General features: G+C 39.4%; 1 protein-coding gene across 4 annotated transcripts in view; it reads left to right on the forward strand.

Moving 5' to 3' along the window:
• Window positions 1–4,017: 4,017 nt before the first annotated feature.
• LOC116175000 (tyrosine-protein phosphatase Lar) overlaps window positions 4,018–25,804 on the forward strand; it is a 113,774-nt gene continuing 91,987 nt past the window's right edge. For 3 of the 4 annotated variants that reach the window (XM_031493035.1, XM_031493036.1, XM_031493037.1), the window contains exons 1-3: window positions 4,018–4,144; window positions 11,233–11,364; window positions 17,319–17,480. In XM_031493035.1, coding sequence (XP_031348895.1) covers window positions 11,250–11,364; window positions 17,319–17,480 — 277 coding nt within the window. In that variant the 5' untranslated portion in view covers window positions 4,018–4,144; window positions 11,233–11,249. The remainder of the gene's footprint in view (window positions 4,145–11,232; window positions 11,365–17,318; window positions 17,481–25,804) is intronic. The other variant, XM_031493038.1, reaches the window with a different exon arrangement.

The raw sequence follows: 25,804 nt of genomic DNA on the forward strand, positions 1-25,804 counted from the left end.
GTCAGAAGTTTCACATCCTACCATTCGGTTCTCCTGCATTGTTCCCTGTCCTTTCCTGTTTCTTCGCTTCCCCCCCCCCCCCACGTATTCTTTGTCCTCCTCTTCCCTTCCGTCTAGTCTGCCTAGTTGCGCGTTCAAGTCACATAATATGATGTCCGGGTATTTTCCGCTCTTTTGTTCTATTATTTCGCATGTCCTCTGTTGTCCGAGGGGACGTGGCATCCTATAACTGTTGTCCTCCTATGCTCTTCTTGATTTGGGTCATAGACAGATCGAACAAAGGAAATAAGCATCTTATTTACCTCTTTTGGTCAGGGCATACGTCGAGCAATATGTTTAACTTATTTGACAAGTGCGAAACTCTACATGAAATCACAAAAAAACCACCCAGCCCCGACCCGGAACGCACTATTAGGAATCTAAAGGTTCCCCTTGTATGTATACAAAGATGTGTCATCAGCTGTGGAACTGATTTATGGATTAGGGTAGGTACTTGTATTTCAACAATTGACGAGTTTGTTTCCCTTTGTATAAGGTTCCAATTTGTTCCGCCCCCTCGAGGTAGGTATATTTGCGGGTGCGTGTGAGCGCTACCTTGTTTGTCCAATAAACCTGGTTAATTACCTCCCGTGACTTGCGCGCCTCTATTCTATCTTTTCCCCCTTTAGAGAGAAACTTTATTTAGTAAATAAATGCCTGCCTGTTATGCTAACAAGTTGCCTATTTTAAGACACAGGAATATTAACTCGAATATTAATGATTGTTAATGATATTTTACCGAATTCTGAATGACGCATTTAAAAATGTTCTCAAGAATCTCTTTGCTGAAACCATATTCTTTGGATCGACTAGGGGGACGTTTTATCACTGTACCACGAGAACCGATGTAAAGGTGAACAGAAATGTTGTCTAGATTGTAGCGAGTTTTTGGATCAGCGATACATGGTTCCTATATGTTCGTCTTTTCAGTGTCAACAGCATCAAGCTGTTCAGTTCCGCACTTGACCGTAATTGTAAAGGACTCGAATGTTACCCAAAAAAAAACACCTTGCGCAAAAAAGATGCTACAAGTCTACCTACACTTAGGAATCCTTTGATAGGGTTTTCTTTTTTTTCTAGGTGATAACCTGCTTTTCTTAGTAGAACGCCGCTCTGATTTTTAGGGCCGTCAAGGTCCTGCAATTTTTAGTTTAAACGTAAAAATTTGATTTTTAGGTCAATCTTGACCAAATGTGTTGATTTTACTGATACCTACTTTAATTGTAATGGAACCAGTTGGATCTACAAGGATCTCCATGAAAGTTAAACGGTTCTAAATTTACCATAACCTCATCCATAAATGTCAGATGTAAAGTTCTATTTCACATTTATAACCAAAATTTCGGTTGTAACGGGAAACGTTCGGTGCGCGTTTTGTCATCATATTTTCTCTTTTGGGTTGGTTAACATTTTCCGACTGACACAAAAATAGACTCGGTTTCTTCTGTACAATGGATACGGCTTAAATTAGCCTGGTTTGATTGAACGTGATTTCTTGACCGTAGAATGTCTTAGAATCACCTCCAAATTGAAACGGCACGGATTTTCCGGATGACTTCTATATAGTTAGGAAAATTGTTCGCAAATTGATTATTCACACAAAAAGCTTGAACGCCGTCAGATTTCACTGTTAATACAAACACTAACAATATTCAAAAGGGACTGTTTCTTCGGAGATGACGATACGAATGTATCCCTACTTAATGAAACAAGTTTTTAATCAGCATACACATGATTAAAGCGCATTTTTTGTAATACAGGTCAGTATTTTATTAGCGAAGTTTAAAATTATCGATCTCACGACCACGAGTAATTTTGGCTGCGTTAAATAATTAATTTTATTTAATTTCAATTCAGGGTTCGTCTTTATTTTGTAAAACAAATCACAAAGTAAATAATTAAGTTTTTATACTGGTAGCGCTATCTAACGGTAAAATTATAGCATCTCCGAAATCTATATCGAAATTATTTTCAAAAATGCGCTAAAAGCGTTCCATCACGATTGTAATGAGTTTATTTTAACTTATTCTTTAGCCGGCACTAAGTAATTATTTCTTCAGTGCGTACTAATAAGGAAAGAATGTAACGCGTCTAGTTTTAACGTAAAACTTTGTTTCCGGTTGAGTTCCTTATTTCATCCGCGCTTCCCGAGATTCGGATTTAAAATACTGTGTCCTTGATATGACAAATTCCCTATGCCGTCTTTTATTTTTTTTACTAAACGTTTACGTGCCTTTAACACGGGGACGAAATTTTGTCGTAATAACCGAAATTTTATATTTGGCACACTGTCACTAAAAAAGGAAACTATTTTTTTCAAAATATGCATATTTTGCAAGTTCCATGATATGAGTGTTATCCTGATGAGTCTGAAATTGTAACCCAATATTACTAATTAAAAAGATGAAATACGATGCAAACTCTAGACTCTATGCCTCTACCGGTTTCCGAAAGCAATTAAGAAACAAAGCCCCATAGAAAAAAATACGTATAGAACCTGCACTGCAGTCAACCAATTTATTCTTTTCGATTCCAACAAAATCGCCATTTATCTGGGAAATATTTAGAAGCACTAAATTTTTCCCAACCTGAGAATTTCGATGATTATTCAACCCCAAAAACTTATTCCTGCGAAAAGATTAAAAAAGGGTTCTTACTTTCAATACAGTCTGCGCCCTCTTTTGGTGTGAAAGTACTTTAATAAATAGAAATTTACTAAAACGCAAAGAAAATACATTTTTATTGTTCTTGAGTAGAATGACAAATCTCATCTTTTACGTGCATGAAACCACTATTAGTGTGTAGAAAAATTCATTAAATTTAGTAACGCATTTTTGCATTTTGCATGCAAATCTTCTACTTATATCACGAATTAAAGTGGGGCAATAATACTGTTGTAATTTGTATATATTTAAACCGTGCCATGAATAGTAGAGATTTTCTTGACACTACTTTTCCTTGCACGTGCATGAAAAACGACTCTGAAATTAAGAACGAGCACTCCGAAATCCGAATTAATTGAGCCTCTACTGGATTTAGTAATGGAGAACACTTAATTAATTAAATGAAACACATCAATCGCTTCAGGTTTGTCAGCTACAAGTTTTAAAATTCGCTTTTTCATCCGCACAAAATTAAAAACGGGCTCATCGAACAGAAAAATCAATATCGCCCGATCTTTTCGCATTAATTACTGCTATGCGATTTTGGGGCGTTTGAGAGATTAGCTGTCTAGTTTCCGGTGGCGGTACCTACAGACCTTTGCTTTTCATGTAAGGGATGAAATAACGCACTTAATGTATCTAGAAACTGTTAGTTTTCCCCACAGGTCTTTTTACACTCGCCCATAAACCAATTTTACAGCTTCTTCCGGTGCCTGGTCGACCCCTACACATCAAACTAATTGCCTTTTAAGCGATTGAAAATTTTACGTATACGTTGAACAAAATCCATTACACGTTGATGCTTACACGTGAATTTTCGCCGGGGTTTTTTTCGTGGGCTTTTCATAATTAAATTTCGCCAAAAAAACCGAAAAACATATTAGGGTTGTTCGTTTAACGCACGTGAAGAGATCGACGCCGCACGGCATTTGAATGTCAATTTCAACCCCTTGAAAAGGCTCAAGCTATTCATAATTTTTACGTTTATGAAATGTATTGAATGGGGTCGGATTCTTGGCGAAATGTACTGAAAGAGAGGGTTACCTACAATGGCTTTTAAAAATTGCGATTAACGTGTCAAATGCCTGACGTCGTTTATATCCCCGTCCGTTTAGAAAATTTAAAACATGCCACGGGGGTGTCTTTTATTTGCATTTCGGGAATTTCGCCAGAAATAAATATACAGGTACCCGCCATTGTATTCCTTTACCCTTTCCGCGCCCGAGCAATCGTAATTCTGCGACTTTGACTTAAAAATGAAATTTTATTTCTCCCTAATGTAACCACAATATGGCTGCGGCATTGCTTTATCGCCGGCTCTGGAGGAATATTTATACGAGACTGGCGCATTTAACGTCTAAATAAATTTTACCTCTACATATATAAACCTTCATTTTCAGGGGGGAACTACTCCGATTTTCCTTACATCCAATATTTAACACGTAAGTCCGAAGGTGGTCGGGGAATTGTAGAAATTTAAACTTACCGATTGAGGGGGGGGACAGATGAAATTGTACGCGTTACAATCGCAAAAGAGTTGGGTCTTCCTATCGAAATTAATTCGAGTTTAACCCCGTGCGCCGTTAATCTAATCTAATCGTAGATTTAGAGCGTTTGTCCCCCCTTAAATATGTCGGAAACGGTTAGATGCAAATTTTATAGACCCGAAAGCACGATGCCATTATCTAATAGTAATAGATTTTGGTAAGATGTTCAGTTACCCTTAAAAGCAGTTTGTATTTCTACAACCCCATGGTTGAGTTATGGTATCGCCCTCGTCGTAAATGTGTCATTTTATACGGGCGTAATAATATATCAATATTTTTTGGCTAAAACTTTGGTACCCAGTTGTTTTAATATCCACAAAAGCTTCGCAGGTTTTTATGCGAATGTTCACCACCTGTGGTGACTATGTGGAATTATTCACAAGCGCATTACAATAGCCGATGGGTAGCGAGTTCGTGTGTGCGAAGCATTGTTTTTTTCCTTTATTGTTCTCGATTTTCCATTAAAGTTTTTTATGTCTTTCGTAGAAACTTACAATAATTACCTCGGGGACATTATTCATGGACATGTCAGCGGGCGTTGTCGTGAATAATGACTTTACCTACTGAAAACTATTTGTGTATGTAGACTGTAAGCGAAAAGCTGTCGATTTTGCTGTTCGTTCCCTTTGATTCCTGTTTCAAAGCATGTAGTGATATTGACAATGTAGAACGCGGGCACTCCGTGTTTGTGCATATACAAACAACTGCACATTCGCTTGGCATTAATGCTAATGTGTACATTAATTGAATTTCCGTTTCGTAATTGGTTTCATTAACGCCACAAACACTTTTATTAGGTATTTTATAATTACCTGTACATTTCATTCGCTATGTATGAGGTCCTTGCAGGAAGTAAACCCTAACTTCTTCCTATAATCAAGTTTTTTTTATTATATAGCTATTGTCATTGAACTAAAATAGTTTATCGATTATATGGTTATATCGGGTAAAAGGTTTTGTTTTTTTCAAGTATTTTTCCATTTTTAGTTGAGAAATGCACAAAAAATCATATTTTGAACCCATCGACTATTCATCACCAGGAAACTCAACTTGTTCCGTCTAAATTAATTTACGTTTACTCTCAAAAAAACTAACCAAGGTATCTCGTCCCAGAGAAACCCCCGTCTCGATATTTGACACTGTCTCACAATTCGACTCTAAATTTTTCTATTCGAAATATTCGTTACCGCGAAATTCACCTCCGGAATTTTCCTCCCACATTAATTCACCTCGATACATTTTTTCATTCTCACTCACAAGTTTCCCTTTACAAAATTTAGGTCGTTTACCCTCAAAAAACCGCATCAAGTCAACTCACCCCAGAAAAATTGCCTTCTCACCGAAATATTCGTCACTTTGCACCTTTGGATCTTTCCTCACAGATTAATTCACCAATCCGAAATATTCGTTACCGGAAAATTCACCTCTGCACTTTTCCTCCTAAATTAATCCACCTCGTTTCTAAAATATCTTCCCTTAAAGAATTTAAGTCGTTTACCCTCAAAATAACTCTACAAGTAATCTCGCCCCAAAGAAATTGCCGTCTTGCTGCTCGACTCTGTCAAATTTTCTATCCGGAATATCCGTCATCAGGAAATTATCCTCCGGACTGTACCTCGCAGATTAATTCACCTCTATAAATTTTCATATCCTCACTAATTTCTAAAATAGTTTCTCTTCTCTCGTCGTTTACCCTCAAAAAATCCACCGTTATCTCACCCCAAAGAAATTGCCATCTTGCTGTTCGACTCTTTAAATTTTTCTATCCGAATTATTCGTCACCAGGAAATTCACCTCCGAACTTTTCCTCTCAAATTAATTCACTTCGATAAATTTTCTCATCCAGAATCGTTTCTGAAATAGCTTTCCTTCAAAAAATTCTAAAACAACTCACCAAGTTATCTCGCTCCAGAAAAATCGCCGTCTCGCTATTCGATTCTGTAAAATTTCCATCCGAAGTATTCGTCACAGGAAAATTCATCTCCGGGCTGTTCCTCCCAGATTAATTCACATCGATAAAATTTTCTCATTCTCACTTACAGCTTTCCTTTAAATAATTTGGGTCGTTTACACTCAAAAAAATTCACCAGTTCCAGTGAGATGGCCGCGCCGTCTCGCTATTCGATTGTACATTTCTCCATCCGAAATATTCTTCACCGGGAAATTCACCTCCGGATTTTTCCTCCCAGATTAATTCACCTCAATAAATTTTCTCACCTTCATTCACAGCTTCCCTTAAAAAAAATTGGGTTGTTTACTCCCAAAAACTCACCAAATTATCTCGCCCCTGACAAAACGCCGTCTCGCTATTCGACTATCTAAATTTTTCTATCCGAAGTATCCGTCATCGGGAAATTAACCTCCGGGCTGTACCTCCCAGATTAATTCACCTTTATACATTTTCTCATTCTCACTCATTTCTAAAATAGCTCCCCTTTAAAAAATTTGAGTCGTTTACTTTCAAGAAATCGCCGTCTCCTTAATTCGACTCTTGTACATTTTTCCATCCCAAATATTCGTCACGGAGAAATTCACCTCCCGAGTTTTCCTCCCAAATTAATTCACCTCGATAAATTTCCTCATTATTACTGACAGTTTCCCCTCAAAAAATTTGGGTCGTTTACCCCAAAAAAATCTCGCCAAGTTGTTTCGTCCCGGAGAAATCGCCATCTCGACTGTTTTGGCCTCCAGATTAATTTTTCTCGATACATTTTTTCACCCTGACTCGCTTCTAAAAAGTTTCCCACCAAAAAATTGAGTTGCTCCCAAGAAAACTCACCAATGTGTGCCGTTATACAGGGTGAACATTTTGTTTGGAACATTGAGTATATCTTTCGAGCAACTCTTTTTGAAAGAAGCTTTGTATGGTATCCGAAATTAGAAAAAAATTGCTACCAATCAACTAAATTTGTGGTCAGTGGCGTACCTATCCATGGTCAAAGGGAGCATATTTTGTAAATAGCAATCGCTAGTGCGGTGAAACGGAAAACGATTTCCTGTGGGGCACCCCCCCCCCCAGCTGTATACCATCGTTCTATTGCAATTTCCAGAAAACCCCCATGAGATTAGGACGCGGGTTATAGGAAAAAGAGGTATCGAGTTTTCCTTTTCTGAGTTGTCTGTGATTTTTTGGAAACAGTCATTGAATCTTCTTTCGCTGGGGGGAGGGGGGAATTCCACACCCCCTGGAACCTAAATGCTACATTATCTGCAATACTTCATAGGAAAAGATGACCTGATGATCTCAAAAACAACGAGTGTCCTGAGGGCTAAACGTCTTGAAGGTAACGTAGCACCGGGGGGTGTGTGGGGTAAGGAATACCCTCCAGCTTGATACGATCGTGCTATTGCCAGAAAACCCCCATGAGATTAGGGCGCGGTGTTATAGGATAGGTATCGCGTTTTCCTTTTCTGTTTTTTTTTGATTTTCCGGAAATGGTCATTGAATCTTCTTTCGCTGAGCAGTAATCCATACCCCCCAGGTCCCTGGTGCTACGTTATCTGCAATACAGTAATGATCTGAGTCTGCATCCTGAGGGCTGAACGTCTTGCGGGAGCGCAGAGGGGTCTGGGGGGCATAGAATGCCCTCCAGCTTGATGCGATCGTTCTATTGCCATTTCCAGACAACCTCCATGTGATTAGGGTGCGGGTTATACGAAAAAAAGCATCGAGTTTTCCCTTTGTCGGTACCCACTTCGGACATCTCGTTCACCCGCAATTCGTTCGTATTTTGGTGGATTTCGCTATTGGCAACACGAGAAAGAGAAGCTGCGATTTGAGCTCTAAAAGACTTTCGGATGCCCAAAGTTGACTACTCCTCGAAGACGCAAAAGGGGGTTAATTTCTCACAGCTTTGAAAAAAAACAAAATTCCGTCACGGAGAAGTTGTGCGCGTTTATAAGATATTTCAGAGGACACCGATTTGAAAACAATCGGACCATAACTGTAGCAGAAGGTGAGAAAACACTGAAAGTCACGTTAGTATAACACGCTTAGGGATGGCGCCCAGATGTCGCCTACAATCTCGAAAATTATAGTCTTTCTTTGAGCGTTCTTCTACGGGTCCGCATTTGCTGCCAGCCAGCCATCCGGCCAAAGTGAAATTAAAAGCTACGTTTTTACAAAAAAAATTGCATTAAAAAGAGGTATCGGGTTTTCTTTTTATGAGTTTGTGATTTTCCGGAAATTGTCATTGAATCTTCTTTCGCTGTCGAGTATAGACCCCCCCGGTGCTACGTTATCTGCAATACTTCATAGGAAAAGATGATCTGATGATCTCAAAAACGATTAGTGTCCTGAGGGGGCGGGGCAGAGAACGTATCTGCGGAGGGTTTACTCCCCAGTTGTATGGTTCTATTGCCATTTCCAGAAAACCCAAATGAGTCTAGGGTGTGCGGATCTTCTCAAAAATGATGAGTCTCCTGAGGGCTAAACGTCTTGCGGGGGAGAAAATAGCAGCGAGGAGTCTGGGGGTATGGAATAATAACCCCCAGATTTATACGATCGTTGTATTGCCATTTCCAGAAAACCCCAATGATACTAGGATGGGGTTTATACGAGAAAGAGGTATCGAGTTTTGTTTTTCTGGGTTGTTTGTGATTTTCCGGAAATGGTCATTAAATCTTCTTTCGCTAGGAGTATTCCAAACCCCCAGCCCTTGGTGCTACGGTATCTGCACTACTTCGTAGGAAGATGATCTGATGATCTTCTCAAAAAAGTTGAGTGTCCTGAGGGCAAGACGTCTTGTGGGGGAGAACGTTGCATCGGGTGGTATGAAGTACCCTCCTGCTTTATAGAGCCTTCTAGTGCTAGACTAGGGTTCGGATTGTAGGAAAAAACTTATCCAGTTGTTCTTTTTTGGGTTGTTTGTGATTTTCCGGAAATATCTTCTACTCCTGGGAGATATTTTGCCCAGACCCCCCTCCCCCGTCCTACGTTATCTGTAGCACTTCGTAGGAAAAGATGATCTCATGATCATCTCAAAAACTATGAGAGTCCTTAGAGCGTCTTGTAGAGGAGAACCTTGCATCGAGGGGCCGGGGAAGGGGGGGGATGTACAGCATTATGCGATCCTTCTATTGCCATTTTCAAACCCCCATGAGAGTAGGCGCGGATTATAGAAAAAGGTATCGAGCCTTGCTGGGTTGCGTGTGATTTTCCGGAAATTGTCATTGAATCCTCTTCGTTATGACGATAAGAAATTAATGTGTCCCTCTATGTCTCTTACCTAATATTAGAGTTGCATATTTTAATGATTTCGCTGACCGATTTGCTTCACCAAGCAGACGGCAAAAAAAAACGGTTTTCCGAATATAGGTAGGGTTTGAAGATGTCACGATTTCACTATTCCTAAAGTTTTAAATTTCTACATTTGTCGCAATTGTCGAGTCATATCTCAGTTTCGCAACTGAACTGAACTGACTCCAATGTCCTATTTCCATTTTCATCAATTCGTAGACGATTTGGAATGCAAAATTATCCTTCCTTAGTTATTGACGAAACCTGACGACAATGAAAATGGGGGTTAAAGGCAGGTTTAAACTCCTAAAAAGCAGCGTGAATTGGTAACGTGACTGTAAGGTATTATTATGCAAAGTACCTTTGTCTTAATTACTAACCTTAACGAAAGATGGATGAATACCAATTTTTACTTGCACACGCTGAAAAGGTTTTATTGTTTAATTACAATTCGAAAGTAAGTGGCATTTAGGGGAATTAACAAATTAAAATTTTATTCTCAATTAAAACTCCGTTTTATTTTCATGGCGGATCACGAACACGGAGTGCCTCACGGATCAACACGTGGACCAAATTCTTTGTCGAATATGTAGTTTAGTGGCAGTGATTACGCACATTAAACTAGTACTAGAATCTCCTTATAATTTATTAAGGTATGCTGCATATTAACTTAATATTGTGGTCAGGCCTCTGCCCATATAAAGGGGTATAAAGCGGATTTAAAGGGTTGCAATTACGTACGTCCAATGAAAATCATTTATTCAATATCGTGCGTAATAATAGGTGCATTGTTATTACGGGTTATTTATTCATATTTATATTACTTTTTGATTCGGTTTTGTAATAAAACGCGATGAATAATTTAATTTCCAATTTTCGCGTATACGAATAATTAGTCTTACGGCTGTTAAACGAAATTATGTGGGCACTTGCTCATTTGAATTCATCTTATCAAGGGCTTCGATAGGTAGCGGTACAATCGCATGTATCACGCAAGTGGATCATTTACAAATTGTAATATCCATTCTGTCATATACTGATTAATAATGCTTCATTGTTAGATGATTAGACGAAGCGTGTGCTGTGGCTTTTTTAAATTTTGATTTTACATGAATTTTAATACGACTTTAATTTATGGGCGTTTCGTGCTTTTGATGTTCTTTTATACCATTATTTTTGGTGTTGTACTAAAATTGCGTGTTTATTTTTTGTGGCTAATTACGGCGTCATCTTTATTGATGAAACTCTATTGAAATGCGCTTTGATGTCGAAACTAATTACGAAAAGGCTTCTTTTTATTAAATATCGATCGCGCTAGCGAAATCGAAATTATTTTAGTTTGTACAAGCAATTATGAAACTGTTTGATGTCGCTGCGCACACACGGACTTCACCCTTCCAACCCCGGTGAAATAAAACGAACGACTGTTTTATTTTTATGTAAATTTATTTTATAAATCAAATCAAAATTGACATTTGGGGCGTAATCTGTACGAGTCAAAATTTATCGGAAAAATTTCAGTACGTTGATATGCAGGTTAATGTATTGTTTCGTTATTTATGCCGCCCGTTTTGATTTCGAATAATATATCTCAATTTTTTCCTACCCTCGTTTGCAAGATACGAGTTTTGCAAAACTACACCGTAAATTCGATCCGTAACATAAATCCTTCAGCCTGCGAAAATTTCCACCTCGCGCGAATTGTTCGAGTGCCGTAATTTTAATCCACCCCTTTATGTTTCAGATCCTCCCGAAATCACGATGAAACCAAGAAACCAACAAGTTAAGGCCGGAGGAATCGCCGCTTTTTATTGTGCGGCCCGAGGAGATCCAACCCCCGTTATACAGTGGAAAAAGAACAGCAAGCGGGTATCGGGTAAGTGTTTTTCTCTGTTTTCCACATATCCTGTTTATAATTGACGACTAAAAACAAATGAACTTTAGCAAAATGTCGATCATAGAACTTCATATTTTATACTAAATTACTGTGCAAGAAAAGGTAAAAGTTATAGATACGGTGCAGTAAACTTAATATGAAAACAAAAAGTAAACGATATGAATGCAAAATAAATTTACGGAAAAGCTCAAAATTGCGGTACTTACAAAACGTACTACCTTGCGAAAGTGCAAAGGACGGAAAGATCTTACTTTTCGGTTACAACCCCCAAAGAAAAAAAGATCCCCTCTAAACAACTGCTTTACCTGTTAGAAAATTTAGCTATGCCATGGAAGGATCGACGGTTTTTCCAGCCGACACAACGTGTCCTTGCGGTAACGCTGGAAACTTAAAACTTCTTTAATTACGTTCTTCCCAGGCGTCTTCAAAATACGGGACTGATGTCAACATTCAAGTTTTTTAAGGGCGCATCTAACGAATGTAGTTTCCCCTTAATCGGAAGCTATTATATTTGTAACCCAGTCAACTAGTTACGGTTAATTATACTTATCCAAAAAGTCGAAATGAAATCTCCAAATTAGGCAATGCCCTTTTGTTCCTTGGAGTGTGGGTATCAAGCGGCGAAATGTGTTATCACGTTGAAAACTGCACGACCTTGCTGGATTAATGCCGATGCCGATTAATGGTTACTTAACAGACCTAACACTTAACAAGATTGATTCTGGCTCTTCTTCCCTGGTTCCTACGGGAACGGTTGCAAACGGCAAATTATAAAACAGCCTCTTATTTTCCTTAAAGGGCGGCTCTACAAATTAACTCACTAATTTCTACCTTTCTCGAGTGCGACCGAATACTCCCGGTATTCTAGTTGAGGTGCCAAACAGCATTTGCTTTCTCTTCTGTTTTAGAACACTGTAATTTACCTTGCTTTTTAGGAGCTCCTTCTAGGGGCTCGGTTAATGGAACCTGCAGGTGGGCTGCATGAGAAGTGCAGCGACGGTAATGATTCATCATACACAGAAAATGCCAGCTCTCAGACGCATCTCTTCAGCTGCATGGTTTTGGTAAAAAGCACGTTGGAAATCCACGATTGAAAATACGGATACCTTGCCTTCTTGGAGATCTTCTATAATAGGTAGAGGATAGCGATTAGGGACAATGGTGGCATTGAGACGTCTATAATTTCCACTCGCTTCCAACCACCCCCTTTCTTAGATACCATATGTGAAAGACTGGCCCACTATTCAGCAGCACGTCAAATTCATTTTCACAGCTGCTAGGTGTTCTCAAGTCAGGCGACGAGCGCGGTTAAAGACTGTGTGCCCGTGAAAATGGCGTGTTGTACTGGAAAGTCGGGTAGAGCTGCCATTTTTAGGGATATGCCGCCGAGTGGACAAGATCACCGTCAGGTACAGTGACATCGAAAGCAATTGTCACGATGGACTTCGGATGGTTTGAGTTAAGCAGGGGTCGAAAATTCATGTTTATGTCAATGACCGGGCCAAAATTCTGCAGAATATCGGCTCCAAGGATTGCCAATTGGACGTCAGCAATAGTGAAAGTGCCAGGTAAAATCTCGCCGAAGATCAATATTTAGTGACAATTCTTTCTTGCTATGACAGAAGAATTGGCTGCGTCTAGGTCCAGCTGTTGTCTTTGGAAAGCGCTTTGATATAGCATCGCATTACAATCGAATGGATGTGCATATATATACCTGCGCAAAGAAGACTCTTTTGTCACGGCTTTCAATCAGAATCAAATGCTCTTCAGCTGTGCTTTGCACGGACCGGGTATAGAATGCCAGCTGTGTTACGGAAGAGCCTGCAAACGCCGGGCTGCCAACCTCACCCTGACTGTCCTCCACCAAATACACGAACGACCACAACTCGGGCTGCCGAATATTGTCATAGTACTTGAGGGTCGCCACCGCCTTGCCCTGCTGGACACTGGAGCTTTTCACAACTTCATCGACCGTCGGCTGGCCAACAGCAAGAACAAGGGTACCAAACTCACGACGGTACACCTAGTCGCAGCCGGCAAGACCGTCTACCTCCTTGGGAACACCGAACTTCAGTTCGCAATAGAGGGAACAAAGCAACAGGAAACCTTCCTGGTAGCCAACGACCTCGCAAACCCCATTATCCTGGGCCAGGACTGTTTACTTCGCAACGGGGCAGGCTTAGATCACGGTAGCCGATGTGTCCACCGGGGCAAAGAACCCGTCACACCACCACCACCAACACTGGGTCCGCTCCGCCGAGACCACAACGTCACCCAGAAGATCGAACCGGCCAAGAAGGCGATCATTGTCCAGGAGATAGAAACAATGCTGACTGACCGATTATTGAACCGAGCACCTCCAGCTACTCCTCCCCAATCATCATTATCCAAAAGAAGGACGGCAACGCTTGTTTCTGCGTGGACTACCGCAGGTTGAATGGCTGCACCCAAATGTGAAACCTACATCCTACCACTTATCCACGAGACATTTAGAGTTGGGGACAGCGAAGGCGTTCTCCACGCTGGACCTCAACTGTGGATACTAGCAGGTCCTCCTCCTCGCGCTCACCGCATTTTTGATTCCCGACGACGCCTGCTACAGTTTTGAGTGACGCCGTTTGGACTAAAGAACGCCCCGTCCACCTTTCAGATGGTAATGACGCAGGAGGTACTGCCGGGGATCTCTAGGAAATTCGCCTGGGTATTCCTCGATGACATCGTGGTGTATGCGAACTCGTGGGAGGAACTCGACCCTGTGCGGATAGTGATTGAGCGGCCCCAACAACACACCTGTGCACAAGACAAGTACCGTTTTGGGGTGACATCCATGGCGTATCTGGGCCACATCATGGCAGACCGGTCACTCCTAGAACACGTGGAAGTCCTCCGTAGGCGCTCAACATGCCGACAGGCTCCCGGGCACCCCCAAACCAACCCAGTTGAACGAAAGAACCAAGAGGTGAAAAAGAGGCTGCGCGCGCACCTCACCGGAAAACCCAACGCGTGGGCGCGCGTAATACCTCTCGTCCACTTCAACCTCCGGACCAGAGAGAACGCGACCACGGCCATTAACTCAAGCAAGGCCTTCTTGGGCTACAATTTGACCAGACCGGGAAAATGGCGACAGAGAACCCAGGGCGAAGACTACAAAAGGCGTTACGCCAACTACAATCCAGCGGTTAGCCAGTACCAAGTTGGGGTGCGGGTAATGGACAGGAATCGGAACCGCAAAGCCGCTACCCTAAATGGACACCATAGAAACGCTGGCTGGAAACAACGCCTACTAGATCCGGAGGGACAACGACGAGCGCAGTAAGGTCCACACTCACGAGTTGCGACCCGCATCATCTCCACCAGCCCCACCAGTTCCTGCTGGAGGTTTTTCGGAAGAGGGGGAGCTGTTACGGACGAGCCTGCTATTGGTGAACGCGGCTCGGCCCACGGCGAGCCATCCACCGAAAATATAAGCAGCGTCGAAACATCCAGGAAAGGAAGCTCAGTAGAGCTGGGAAACTCTACCTTACATTTAAAGCGGCCACTGAGGCTGGTGGCCGCGACTCTGCTTTCTCCACTGCCCATCCGAGGCAATCCAGTTCCCATCGCCACGGCGTTCTGCCGCGCCGTCCAGATGCCACGCCGAGCCAACCTCCGTCCCGCGGAGCCCTCAAGCCTCCACCGCCCAGCAGCACTACGATGCCGCCGCCATCGCGCGGTCCTATACAGAATAGATTTGTACATATTAATTCCTAGAGTTAAATATATCGCTTGTTTGGACGCTGTCGCCACCATCTCCACCCGGTAACAGCTGAGGCCGTTTCTTCGGTGTGGAATTGAAATTGGCCCTCGAGCTGCTCTCTGCACGGACCTGCTATAGAATCCCCGCTGTGTTACGCCATGGATATTGTTTGTTGTTTTCTTTCTTTGAAATACCGCGAAAATGCTCTTCCGCAGGGCGACGGTGGCTCGATAGAGATAATGGGATGGCTCGCCCTTGGCTTAATTTCTCGGGATTCACCAATTGGGCGGTTTAACTTTTGAAAATGTGACCAACGCAGATTTGGGACCTCGTACAGTCGCTTAACGAATGCTGTTTTCCCACTATTTACACTCATATTTATAGGTACCGCCTTTGTAAATTCTGATCCAATACGAGCTTTATCTTACAAAGATGAATTGCATTGCTATATTTTCTAACAAGCTGAGCCAGGATTGGTAGAATCAAATTTCTGGAATTATAGGCAGTGTTGGTATTATACACTGCCTCCTAAAGAGGTTGAAAAAGCCACCCCCGTACATTATCTGGAGCCACGCACGGTATGACGGTGGAACTTCCACAGAGGGTTCGAAAATAAATACAAAACAAAAACTTCTGACTGCACATGGGGTTCTAAAAACCAACCACCTACGTGCATTATCTCCAGAAAAATGCATGGTACAACAATGAAATTTACGTCCGGGGTTAATAATAATTCGAGAATAAATGCAAAACGAAAACAGTAACCTTAGCTGAGGTGGTTGAGGGTTATTCATCCCCTTTTCTCTCCTGTCTTCCCCTAATTTTTTTGTGACTGCTGTGTTTTAAGTATACGGGTTGTAAATTTTGTCTGGAACACTTAATGACTTCAAAACAACATTGTTACAACAATTCTAGTTTTAAAGCTACACTGTGTTCGAGATTACAAAACGATTACAAAAAATATGCATATGGTTGATATACAAAAAATGGAAAAATTCGGGATTCAATGCTTAGAAAAGTATCATGCCGTGTGAGGTTGTGATGCGCGGTGTCTGTTGTGTTGCACTGTTACACAGAAAAGACCTATGTCAACTTGGTCAATGTTCCTTTTGCGCGATACGATATCCCCGTGTAACATAACAGACAGCGCGCATCCTAACGGCACACGGCATGCATCCTAAGTATTGAATGCCGAATTTCTTCATTTTTACCTCCCACTTTTTTTTACTGAAATACACGTTCTAAAGCACCAGGAACCCGAATGAAACAAAATCTTGATTATGTCGGGCTGTCTGTTTGTACTGTCATTGCAGGCTAAACGGTTGAACCGATTGGAACCAATGGTACACATATTCTTAGACATAAAAGGAAGAGCCGAAAAGGTTTTGGGCATGCCTATGGATGCGGGTGGTATCTGTACTAGTCGCGTGTTGCTTTTTTTAAAGATCTTAAAAAATGTAAAAGTTGTAAGATTTCCGAAATGATACGAAAAATTTCAATATGCCATCGGATCGATCGTGATGTCGCATACAAAATTATATTTGACCATTTTTTGAATCTCGCCAAATAAATGAGACCCTCTCATTTCGAACGCACAGTATATTCAGTGTTCAAGACAAAATTTCCACCCCATATATTTCGTAATCTAATTTTACTGCGTTCTCCTTTTAAGTTCTTTCGCTCTGTATTTTTACTTCCGTTTGTCGTTATTCCGCTTTGTTTGTGTCTGTAAAGTCAATCATAGACGACGAGATTTTGCTAACGCCTGAAATACTGAGTTTATGTTTCGAAATTCAGCAACACCGTTTCGCACAGGAAAGAACTAATCGAAACCGAAAGTTATTTCACATGCCCGAACTTTTGTTTGCTGCGTATTCCCCAACGGTAGGTCTCGGTTACTGTACCGAGTTGCTTATGTGTGTAAATAGCCCGTGGAAACTTCTTAATATCCCTTAAGTAAACAATTAATTTGGATTATAAACAGATTTGAGCTTTTCCAAGATATTGATCTCACTTGCTCGTAAATGAATAAAAACGTGAACAGGACTATTGAAATATTAACGTAAACAGTTAAACGAACTTCATTTGTCTTTAGATATTACTTTTAAGCCTAACCATTGAATAAAGAATCTGATTTATTATTCAATGGTCTTACGAACTACGAACAATTTTTAAAAAATAATGATTTTTCCTTCAGGAACTCAGTCTCGCTATCAAGTGAAAGAATTTCCGGACGGGGGTGCATTGCTGCGTATTGAACCGGTTAAGGCAGCAAGAGACGACGCCACCTACGAATGCGTAGCGGAGAATGGGGTTGGGGACGCCGTCAGCGCCGAAGCCACTTTAACCGTCTTTGAAGGTAAGTGCTTTTTGTGATTGTAACGAAAATTGTCATTGAAACGCGAAATAGTGTCGGCCTCAATAGGATCCCTGTGGGACTCCATCCTAGTCGATGATGAGTATTTGATTGGGAACCATGTATTCTTGTGGTGATACGAGCTTGATTAATTGTTAATTTTACTGTTCAAAGTTGAATAATGCAAGATCTTCACTCAAAACACTAAAATGGTTAGTACAGAAATGATTAGATACTTTGTTACCTAAACCATCTGCGCGATTAAACTAGAAACTTTTTAGCAGCCAGAGTAATCTAATTTACCACCGCGAACTAACTTGGCAAATAAAAAGGAGTTTCGAAACTTTACTAAGCGAAATTTACAAGAACTTCCCAGGCGGCAATAAAATTATGAAGTTTTTAATTTTAATTTATTTTTAATATTAGAAATATTGTTGTATATTTATGTGACAAAACTTTCGAAATTATTTAAGTGCGGCCTTTTTCTGCCTCTCGTAAAGCGCGCTGCGGTTTAAACAGGGTGCGGGCGCCCTCTTGTACCCCGTTTACTTTCCAGTCTGTCCAAACAGAATTCGCGTGTTTTCTCTTAATAAACATACCGATGAGTTTGTAACTACATTATGCAAAAAAAGCAGCCCCGCGACTTTATGAACTGCATTTTCATGTCAGAAGTAAATTAAGGACGTCTTGTCGACGCTCGCCTTTTTCAAATTAATGCAGTCTACGCATTATTATTACTATGTACCCAATAAACATTTACATTGCGATGCAGACAATCGTTAGAACTACCCATATTTACTCACTCGCCTTGTTTACAATTCGTAGTCGACGGTACTCATTTTTCCCTTAGCGCTTATTACTTGTTTATTACTGTGCAAACAGTTAAAGGGTAGTCTCGACGATGTATTTGTCCTTCACTGCACTCACTGTATTGAAAGATCGACGCCAAGTTAACCCCAATTATGAAAGCACACCTTTAATAATTCAGAATAAAATAAGACAGAATTTTAAGGTTTAGAGACTAAAGGGACGAACCTACTCTTTAAATATAAGGGTAAAACTATCAATCTCGAAGTATTACTATGATTTCGGTACAACAGTAACTGTAACGAAAATTTAATTACGTTTTTGTTTATTTGCAATTAAGTAACAATAAATTTATAACAGTCGGAAATGGATTAATTTATAACAGCAATTATTATTTATCACCTATACAATTTATAACATAACACAAGTGCATCTAAGTTGCAGCATTCATTCTAGAATGTGCTTTGCCTTCTGGCAAATTCCGAACTAACCCAATCATACTTCTCGACTGGTCAAGAAGTAAAGTAGATACTTTAAAGCTGTAAAAAGTGCAAGGTTCTGCCGTATATTCCCAAACAAATTTTGGTCATGATGAATGGTCATAAAGAATTTAGGTGGTTGATTATGGTCAACGAAATATTGTGTCACATCTTCGTAATTATTTTTGTACGGGATTTTGTGTTTTAATTCCTTTTGGCGATAAGATTGCGGGAGTATAGATCAAAATCCTGTATTTTTTAAATAGAGATATAGTATTAGTGGAGTGGGATTGATTAATGACTTTTTAAACCATCTAGGATTGGTAGTAAGAAAGACGCTAACCAATGAAAATATAGACGTCGTGCATCTAAGTTGCAGCATTCATTCTAGAATGTGCTTTGCCTTCTGGCAAATTCCGAACTAACCCAATCATACTTCTCGACTGGTCAAGAAGTAAAGTAGATACTTTAAAGCTGTAAAAAGTGCAAGGTTCTGCCGTATATTCCCAAACAAATTTTGGTCATGATGAATGGTCATAAAGAATTTAGGTGGTTGATTATGGTCAACGAAATATTGTGTCACATCTTCGTAATTATTTTTGTACGGGATTTTGTGTTTTAATTCCTTTTGGCGATAAGATTGCGGGAGTATAGATCAAAATCCTGTATTTTTTAAATAGAGATATAGTATTAGTGGAGTGGGATTGATTAATGACTTTTTAAACCATCTAGGATTGGTAGTAAGAAAGACGCTAACCAATGAAAATATAGACGTCGCCATTTTAACTGATAATTCGCCATTTCAATTCACCGTTCAAAATTTGACTCAGTAATTAAGAGGGGGATTGGTTTTCGAGAACTTTTGGTATTTAAGGCAGAAGAAGATATTCGCGTGTTCATCGTTGGGGCAAACAGAGACTTGACCCGTTGTATCAGCAGTGACCATTTAAAAAAGTGAAACCGTTTTAATCAGGAATCATGTGTTTACGGAAAAATTTACGGAAGTTTCAAAGCTCGTGAAGAAAGTTAGTACCCAAAATGCAGTTTGATTAAATTCCTGTCATAATCAGGAAATTAGCGGCTAACGAAGACACATTTAATTCAAATCAGAAAAATTCCAGTTCAAGTAGTGCGATCGAATAAAAAACTCAGCCCGAAGTTAGTATCCTCTAAGAATAAACGTATCATAAACAATCTTTCGTTGTCGCGTATCAAGGAACGTGAATCATTTCCGGGCGACAGACTAAAACTACATACAGCGTCCTGTATAGAGTAAGAACGATAACCCCCAACGTTTCGTTATCTTTAAAATTTTCCCCGGAGTTTACAATTTCAACGAGAGTTTAAGACAAGTAACCGTTTTCAATATTCAATCCAGCCGACCGACGTCTGATAATTGCAAGGAGTTTTCCATGATTGTACAACAAAACCGAAACATTATGGGACCGTCGCCAAACGTCCATTCCAAGAAACATTCACAAAAGAGGTAAATTGTTCTTGGTTGTGTCCGTTTGGAAAAGCCAATAATTAATTTCTTGCACTTCCACAACAGAGTTTATTTAAAAGTCTGTAACCGTCGTAAATGTTTGAGATTACGATTCTAATTTAACTTTTTTGAAAAGAAACTTTTAAAATACCACGCCAATAATCTAGTCACACCAACGAGAAAAGCGCGAATCTTCTTCGCTACAAGATCGTACTGATTGCCGCGGATGGCAAAACGCGAATCCCTAGAAGTTCTCCAAAACAAATCCCCCCTCTAATTACTGAGTAAAACTTTGACCCCGTTCAATGGTGGATTATCACTCAAAAATTTTCATTGGTGTATGTCTTTTTTAATACCAATCCTAAACGGCTGTTAACGATGCCACTCAATGTAAAACCTGCACGTTCAGCAAGTTCCACAGTACGAGTTGATGAAAAATACGCAGGAATAACGGAGTTATACGTTTTTGAGGGTATCACAAAAAATATTTTAATTACAATGCAGACGTATCGATAACCAAGATGCATTCAAGCGGTAAGCTGACGGTGTACGACGAAATTAAAATATTACCTTTGAATTCTAACCACGGCCGTCTGAATTCAGAAGGGTGCTGTCTTCCACTAATCTGCAATCCCATAAAAACAAAAACAATACAGAGAGCGCGGTATATAAATGCGAGACAAATTAACCAGTGGCGTATCAAACTTACTTTTTTTTCTAAATGGAACTCCCCATATTTTATTACAGATTTGGATAGTACCTACTCGAAAAGTACTTTTGTATGTATGATACTCTTAACTTTAGCGATTTCGCTGTTATAACCTTTCTTCCTCCAAATTTTACCGTTTTTCGAATTTTTCTGAGAGAAACTAAATCGCTCCGAAGGCTAAGTTTTGAATTAAGCCACCTCTTCCACTTTTTTTAAAGAGAGGAATCCAGGTTTCGGAAAAACGCGAATAAATTGAGAGACGTTCTCTTAAGCGACTAATATTCGATGACCACCGTACTCCGATTTGGGGAAAACGCTTAAACCGAACTAACGTCCACTTTTCTTCAATCTTTTACTATGCGTAGCACTCAACTAATTTTTCTTATAACATTTCTGGCAAAATTGATTGTTTTGCAAACAAATACGCTCAAAGACGTAGACGGCCTCGTTATAACCTCCATAAAAACTCGATTCACGTTTTCCACCAAAAAATGAGTCACGTTTAACGTCCGGTTCGCTATTTAAAACGGTTCGAAACACAAACCAAAAAATGAGTCACGTTTAACGTCCGGTTCGCTATTTAAAACGGTTGAAACACAAAAGGAGGAAGAGTGTACATTTCAGTTAACCACTAAAAGGCAAAAGGTCGATGGTAAATATGGTACGGTTAAATAATTTACGGCCTAGTTAAAAATGTTGGTACTTACAAAACGGAGCTGCGAAGATGCAAAAGTAAAAAAATACTCTTACCATTCGGTTAAACGCCAAACGCGAAAAGATCCTATTTTATAGTACGTTTTCTATTTATCTAAACGTCTATTTGAATAGAGACAAACTGGAACTCCCGCCCCGTACGCCTATACCTTCGATACGTTCAAACAAATTAATTTAATTAATTACTCCTATCCCAGACATCGGAAAAATATGCGACTGACGTCAAACTACACGTTTTTTAAGAGCGCTTCTTTTGAGATAAGACCCAGTTCAATAATTTAAATGTCGATCCTTAATTATACTGCTGTGTAAACAATGTCGGTTTGGGACGTTGAGATTTAATCAATTTCGTGGAATTATTTGCGAATAAACACAAAACGATTTTGAGTATCCGCTTTGTTTATCTATTTCACTGTAAAAGAACGAATATTTCTTCGAATTGTTAAGGGTAAGAAAATGTGTATCTCAATTTCTGGTATCATTTTGTTTTGATAATGCATTTATGACAGATCCTGCTTGATTTATTGGGTATTCGTTTATTTTATAAAAAGATTAAAGTAGACAATTAAGAATCCCAACATTTTTTTGGGTGGCACGTGTTGTTTAAGTGCGTTGTCTCCTTTCGCAATTAGTGTTTTTTATGTGCCCGGATTTTTAACCCTAAAACTGTAAGTAATATTAGGATTTCTTGATGTTTGTTTAATTTAATCGAACGCATAATTATTTATGCGGGGTTTGTTTATTCGGACGCTGTGGTTCAATTTTATGTTTAATTTAGGTAATTTGTGGTCGAAGAATAAATTTAGCGTACATAAAATCATGTAAGTCGTGTGTTTATTCGATCCCTTTAACGATTCAGAGAGACGTCTCATGCTCAATTACTATTCATTTTATTGATCCGCGCGTTCAAAATTTGGTAAGTGACCTGAAGTCAGAATTATTTTTGTTGTGCCATCAGATCAGATCAGTAAATTCAGTAACTACTTAGTAACGAAGCGCCCAACTTAAAACGCTTCTAGATACCGGGTATGAAGCTTTAGGGAGGAAAACGGGTGCTTCGTTACAACTTCACATTCGTAAATTACACAACCACGACATCGACGATAGCCCATGCAACAGGGTATGAGATCGAGTGCGTTTGGGGTACAATCTAACGCGGCAGACCATCACTTCTGCCAAATTGAAGACTGAAAAAATAAATACTAATTTATTTCTAATCAGTCTTTGGTTTATATACAATTAATTCTCGTACGTATCTAAACAATTGTAACCTAGTATAACATTTCATAATAATTAATGTGTATTAAGCTACTGACCTAGTATCATATTATAATATGCACTTTCCTGCACTGAAATCTCATCGCGTTGTTATTGTAACTTAATGTATGCAATAATTGTTAAAGTGTACTACGTGCCTTGAAAGTTCGGAAAAAAATATACGAGTTATAGAGTCGATATTCTCAAAAAAACTAGAATAGTAATGAACTCATATAGGACTTTTAATGAAGAGTGACGTGCACACCGAAATGTAATTTAGACCATATTTGTTAGGAAACTTCCCTTATTTGCTATATTTTGATTCGTGAACAATACAAGGGAAAAAGTACTACGTAACACAACTATAACTTTTGTATATGTGTCCAATGTAGTCATTTCAGATAGCAAACAAAAATCGAATTTCCATTACGTGCAGTGATTTACATACAATCCAGAAACAGGAGAGGGGGATGTATTTATGCCACTACACAATTTTAATTATATTTCACAAAAATTCGCTCGATAAAAGGTGACTAAAATCAGCAGGTGTACGCTCTCAGCGTCGTCGTCAAATTTAATATAAAACATGCGCGTTTAACAATGATAGATCAGATGCAACCCCCTATTCAGCTGCATCGAACGTAGACGGAATTACTAAAATCCTCACGGCAACACAAAGCGTTTCTATTTTTTTGATATCACAACATCAAAAGAAACATTCCAAACGTATTAGAGGAACGCCCTCGTTATCCTTTTCCGTATCAGTAAACCTAACCTCACATCCATCCGAGAACATAACCTCCAAATCATAAAGGCGGGGGATTAATTCGGTCGAAAGTAACAGACTGATAATGTAATTTAAATTCAAGTATCATTTTACCAGATGTTTGTTATCTTGGCATTAAATTCCAGGACTTAACCAACTTCTAACATCCCTAGAACTATCTCAACCATTGTTTGGCGGACCGCAAACAAGCATTTAAACGTCATAGAGAACTCCGGTAACAACCCCTAGTGTAGAATTGAGTTAGACTATTAGATTGGCCGTTCGCGGTCACTGATCTTGGGCGTTTCGCAATCTGAATACGAATTGGCTTAGATAACACGAAATGGATATATCCTATTGTTTTAGTAGATATCCGCTTCCCTTAATAACAACACGGAAGGATTTCGAAAGATAGATGACGTACGAATTTTTTCCCTTTCTCCTAGCCTCTTTGTTTACGTTGTAGTTATCATCGCGTGTTCCAGTTGAAAAATGCCCCAAGACGGTTTGGTCTCTCTGTTTTTTAAGGGTAGATTTAGTACTTCCTTTTCGGTAGTTGCGCTGTCTACTTGGATAATAAATTGATTTGACTTCGCGTCGACAACGTAGGTGTAATCAAGATATTTTATACGCGTCATCGTAGCATTGACAAAAAGTAAAGCGTACACTCTATTAAACGGGCTGGAAAATGTCAACGGCACTAAATTGATGACCGTCTTGGGCGGAAGAACCAAAACATGGGATAAATCCATTAAACCTGTGTCCAGGTGACCGAAACTCTATGTATTCAAACAATGTCCTTATATTTTGCATTAAAACGTTTTTGCCATTCAGTCGCATTCGGAACACGGAACCTGGGGCACAGAATGGTTTGACATTTGAATCAAATGAATAATTTAATAGTTATTTACATATGAGTATGGTAAATCAAGGTTTACGTTAACGAGTGAGATGTTTACTGCCGAAGCGTAGCTGAGGCAGGAATTTCGAAACGAGTAACGTTAACTGATTTAACATACAAACAATGTAAGACATTTTATTTCATACTGCTCTATTTCTATTAAAATACCATTTTGATTAGAATGTTGTAGGTACACATTAAAATAAAAGCAAAAGTCGATCACTTGATTTGTTTGATCTGACAGTAGTTTGACAAATATCAATATCAATCAATCAATCAAATATCACGTTTAGATGGATGTCAGTTGCGGTTGCTAGGCAAAATTTCCAGTCTGGTAAAAATTTTCGGTCTGGTAAAATACGATTTACCAGACTCAAATCAGTCTGGGAAAGCGGCGATTACTAGATAGTATGAAATAAATTAATTTTTCAATAGTTGGATCGTTTTATATTATTCGTATTAAGCTAATTTGCAATAGCGGATCATTGCTCTGTACTGACCGAAGGTGCCGAAGACCGAGGCGTGCAAATTTGAGTTTCGAGCTCACAAAATATCCACGTAATTAACTAGGCACCTACTTTACTTTCACTTTAATTAACATAAAGTTCTACACTTTGTTCAATATAAATTCCTTTGCACGTCATCGACCGAATAAAATGCCTTGCCAATTAAAAGTCTGTTTTTGTTATTTTGAATTCGAAAAATATTTAAGGACTTTCGGTAGTAAAAGTTTACCAACTATTTCTTCTGATGTTTCCGTTCATAGATAACTGTTTTCTTCAGAAGAAAATTGAATAGTTCGTTGCTTTTTGTCGAAATTTACACGTTGGGCAATTTCTTTGAAATTTACATTGCCGAAGGATTCAGAATGGATGGTTTTTACTGTACAATGAAACAAACTGCGTATAACGATTAGATGTCGTCTGTATTGAATGTTCCGAACGGTTACTGTCTTAAATTTCTTTGGAATTTGTGGACTCCGGGAAAAATTTCGAAAATATCGAAACTTTGGGGATTGCTTTAACGTTTTTAATAACCAAGAAACTTCCTTTACTGATTGCAAGTTTTTAACTAGCACAGAATTTAGTAAAACAGTCATACATTTCACAGACAACCCCTTTGATATTTTATAAAAACGGATAGTTTCGTTTCCACGCCATATAAATTCTTAATAATGCGAAAATGTGCTTTCTTACATTTCCACAAAA

This window comes from Photinus pyralis, unplaced genomic scaffold, assembly GCF_008802855.1.
Source record: "Photinus pyralis isolate 1611_PpyrPB1 unplaced genomic scaffold, Ppyr1.3 Ppyr1.4_LG6, whole genome shotgun sequence".
Taxonomy (NCBI): Eukaryota; Metazoa; Arthropoda; class Insecta; order Coleoptera; family Lampyridae; genus Photinus; species Photinus pyralis.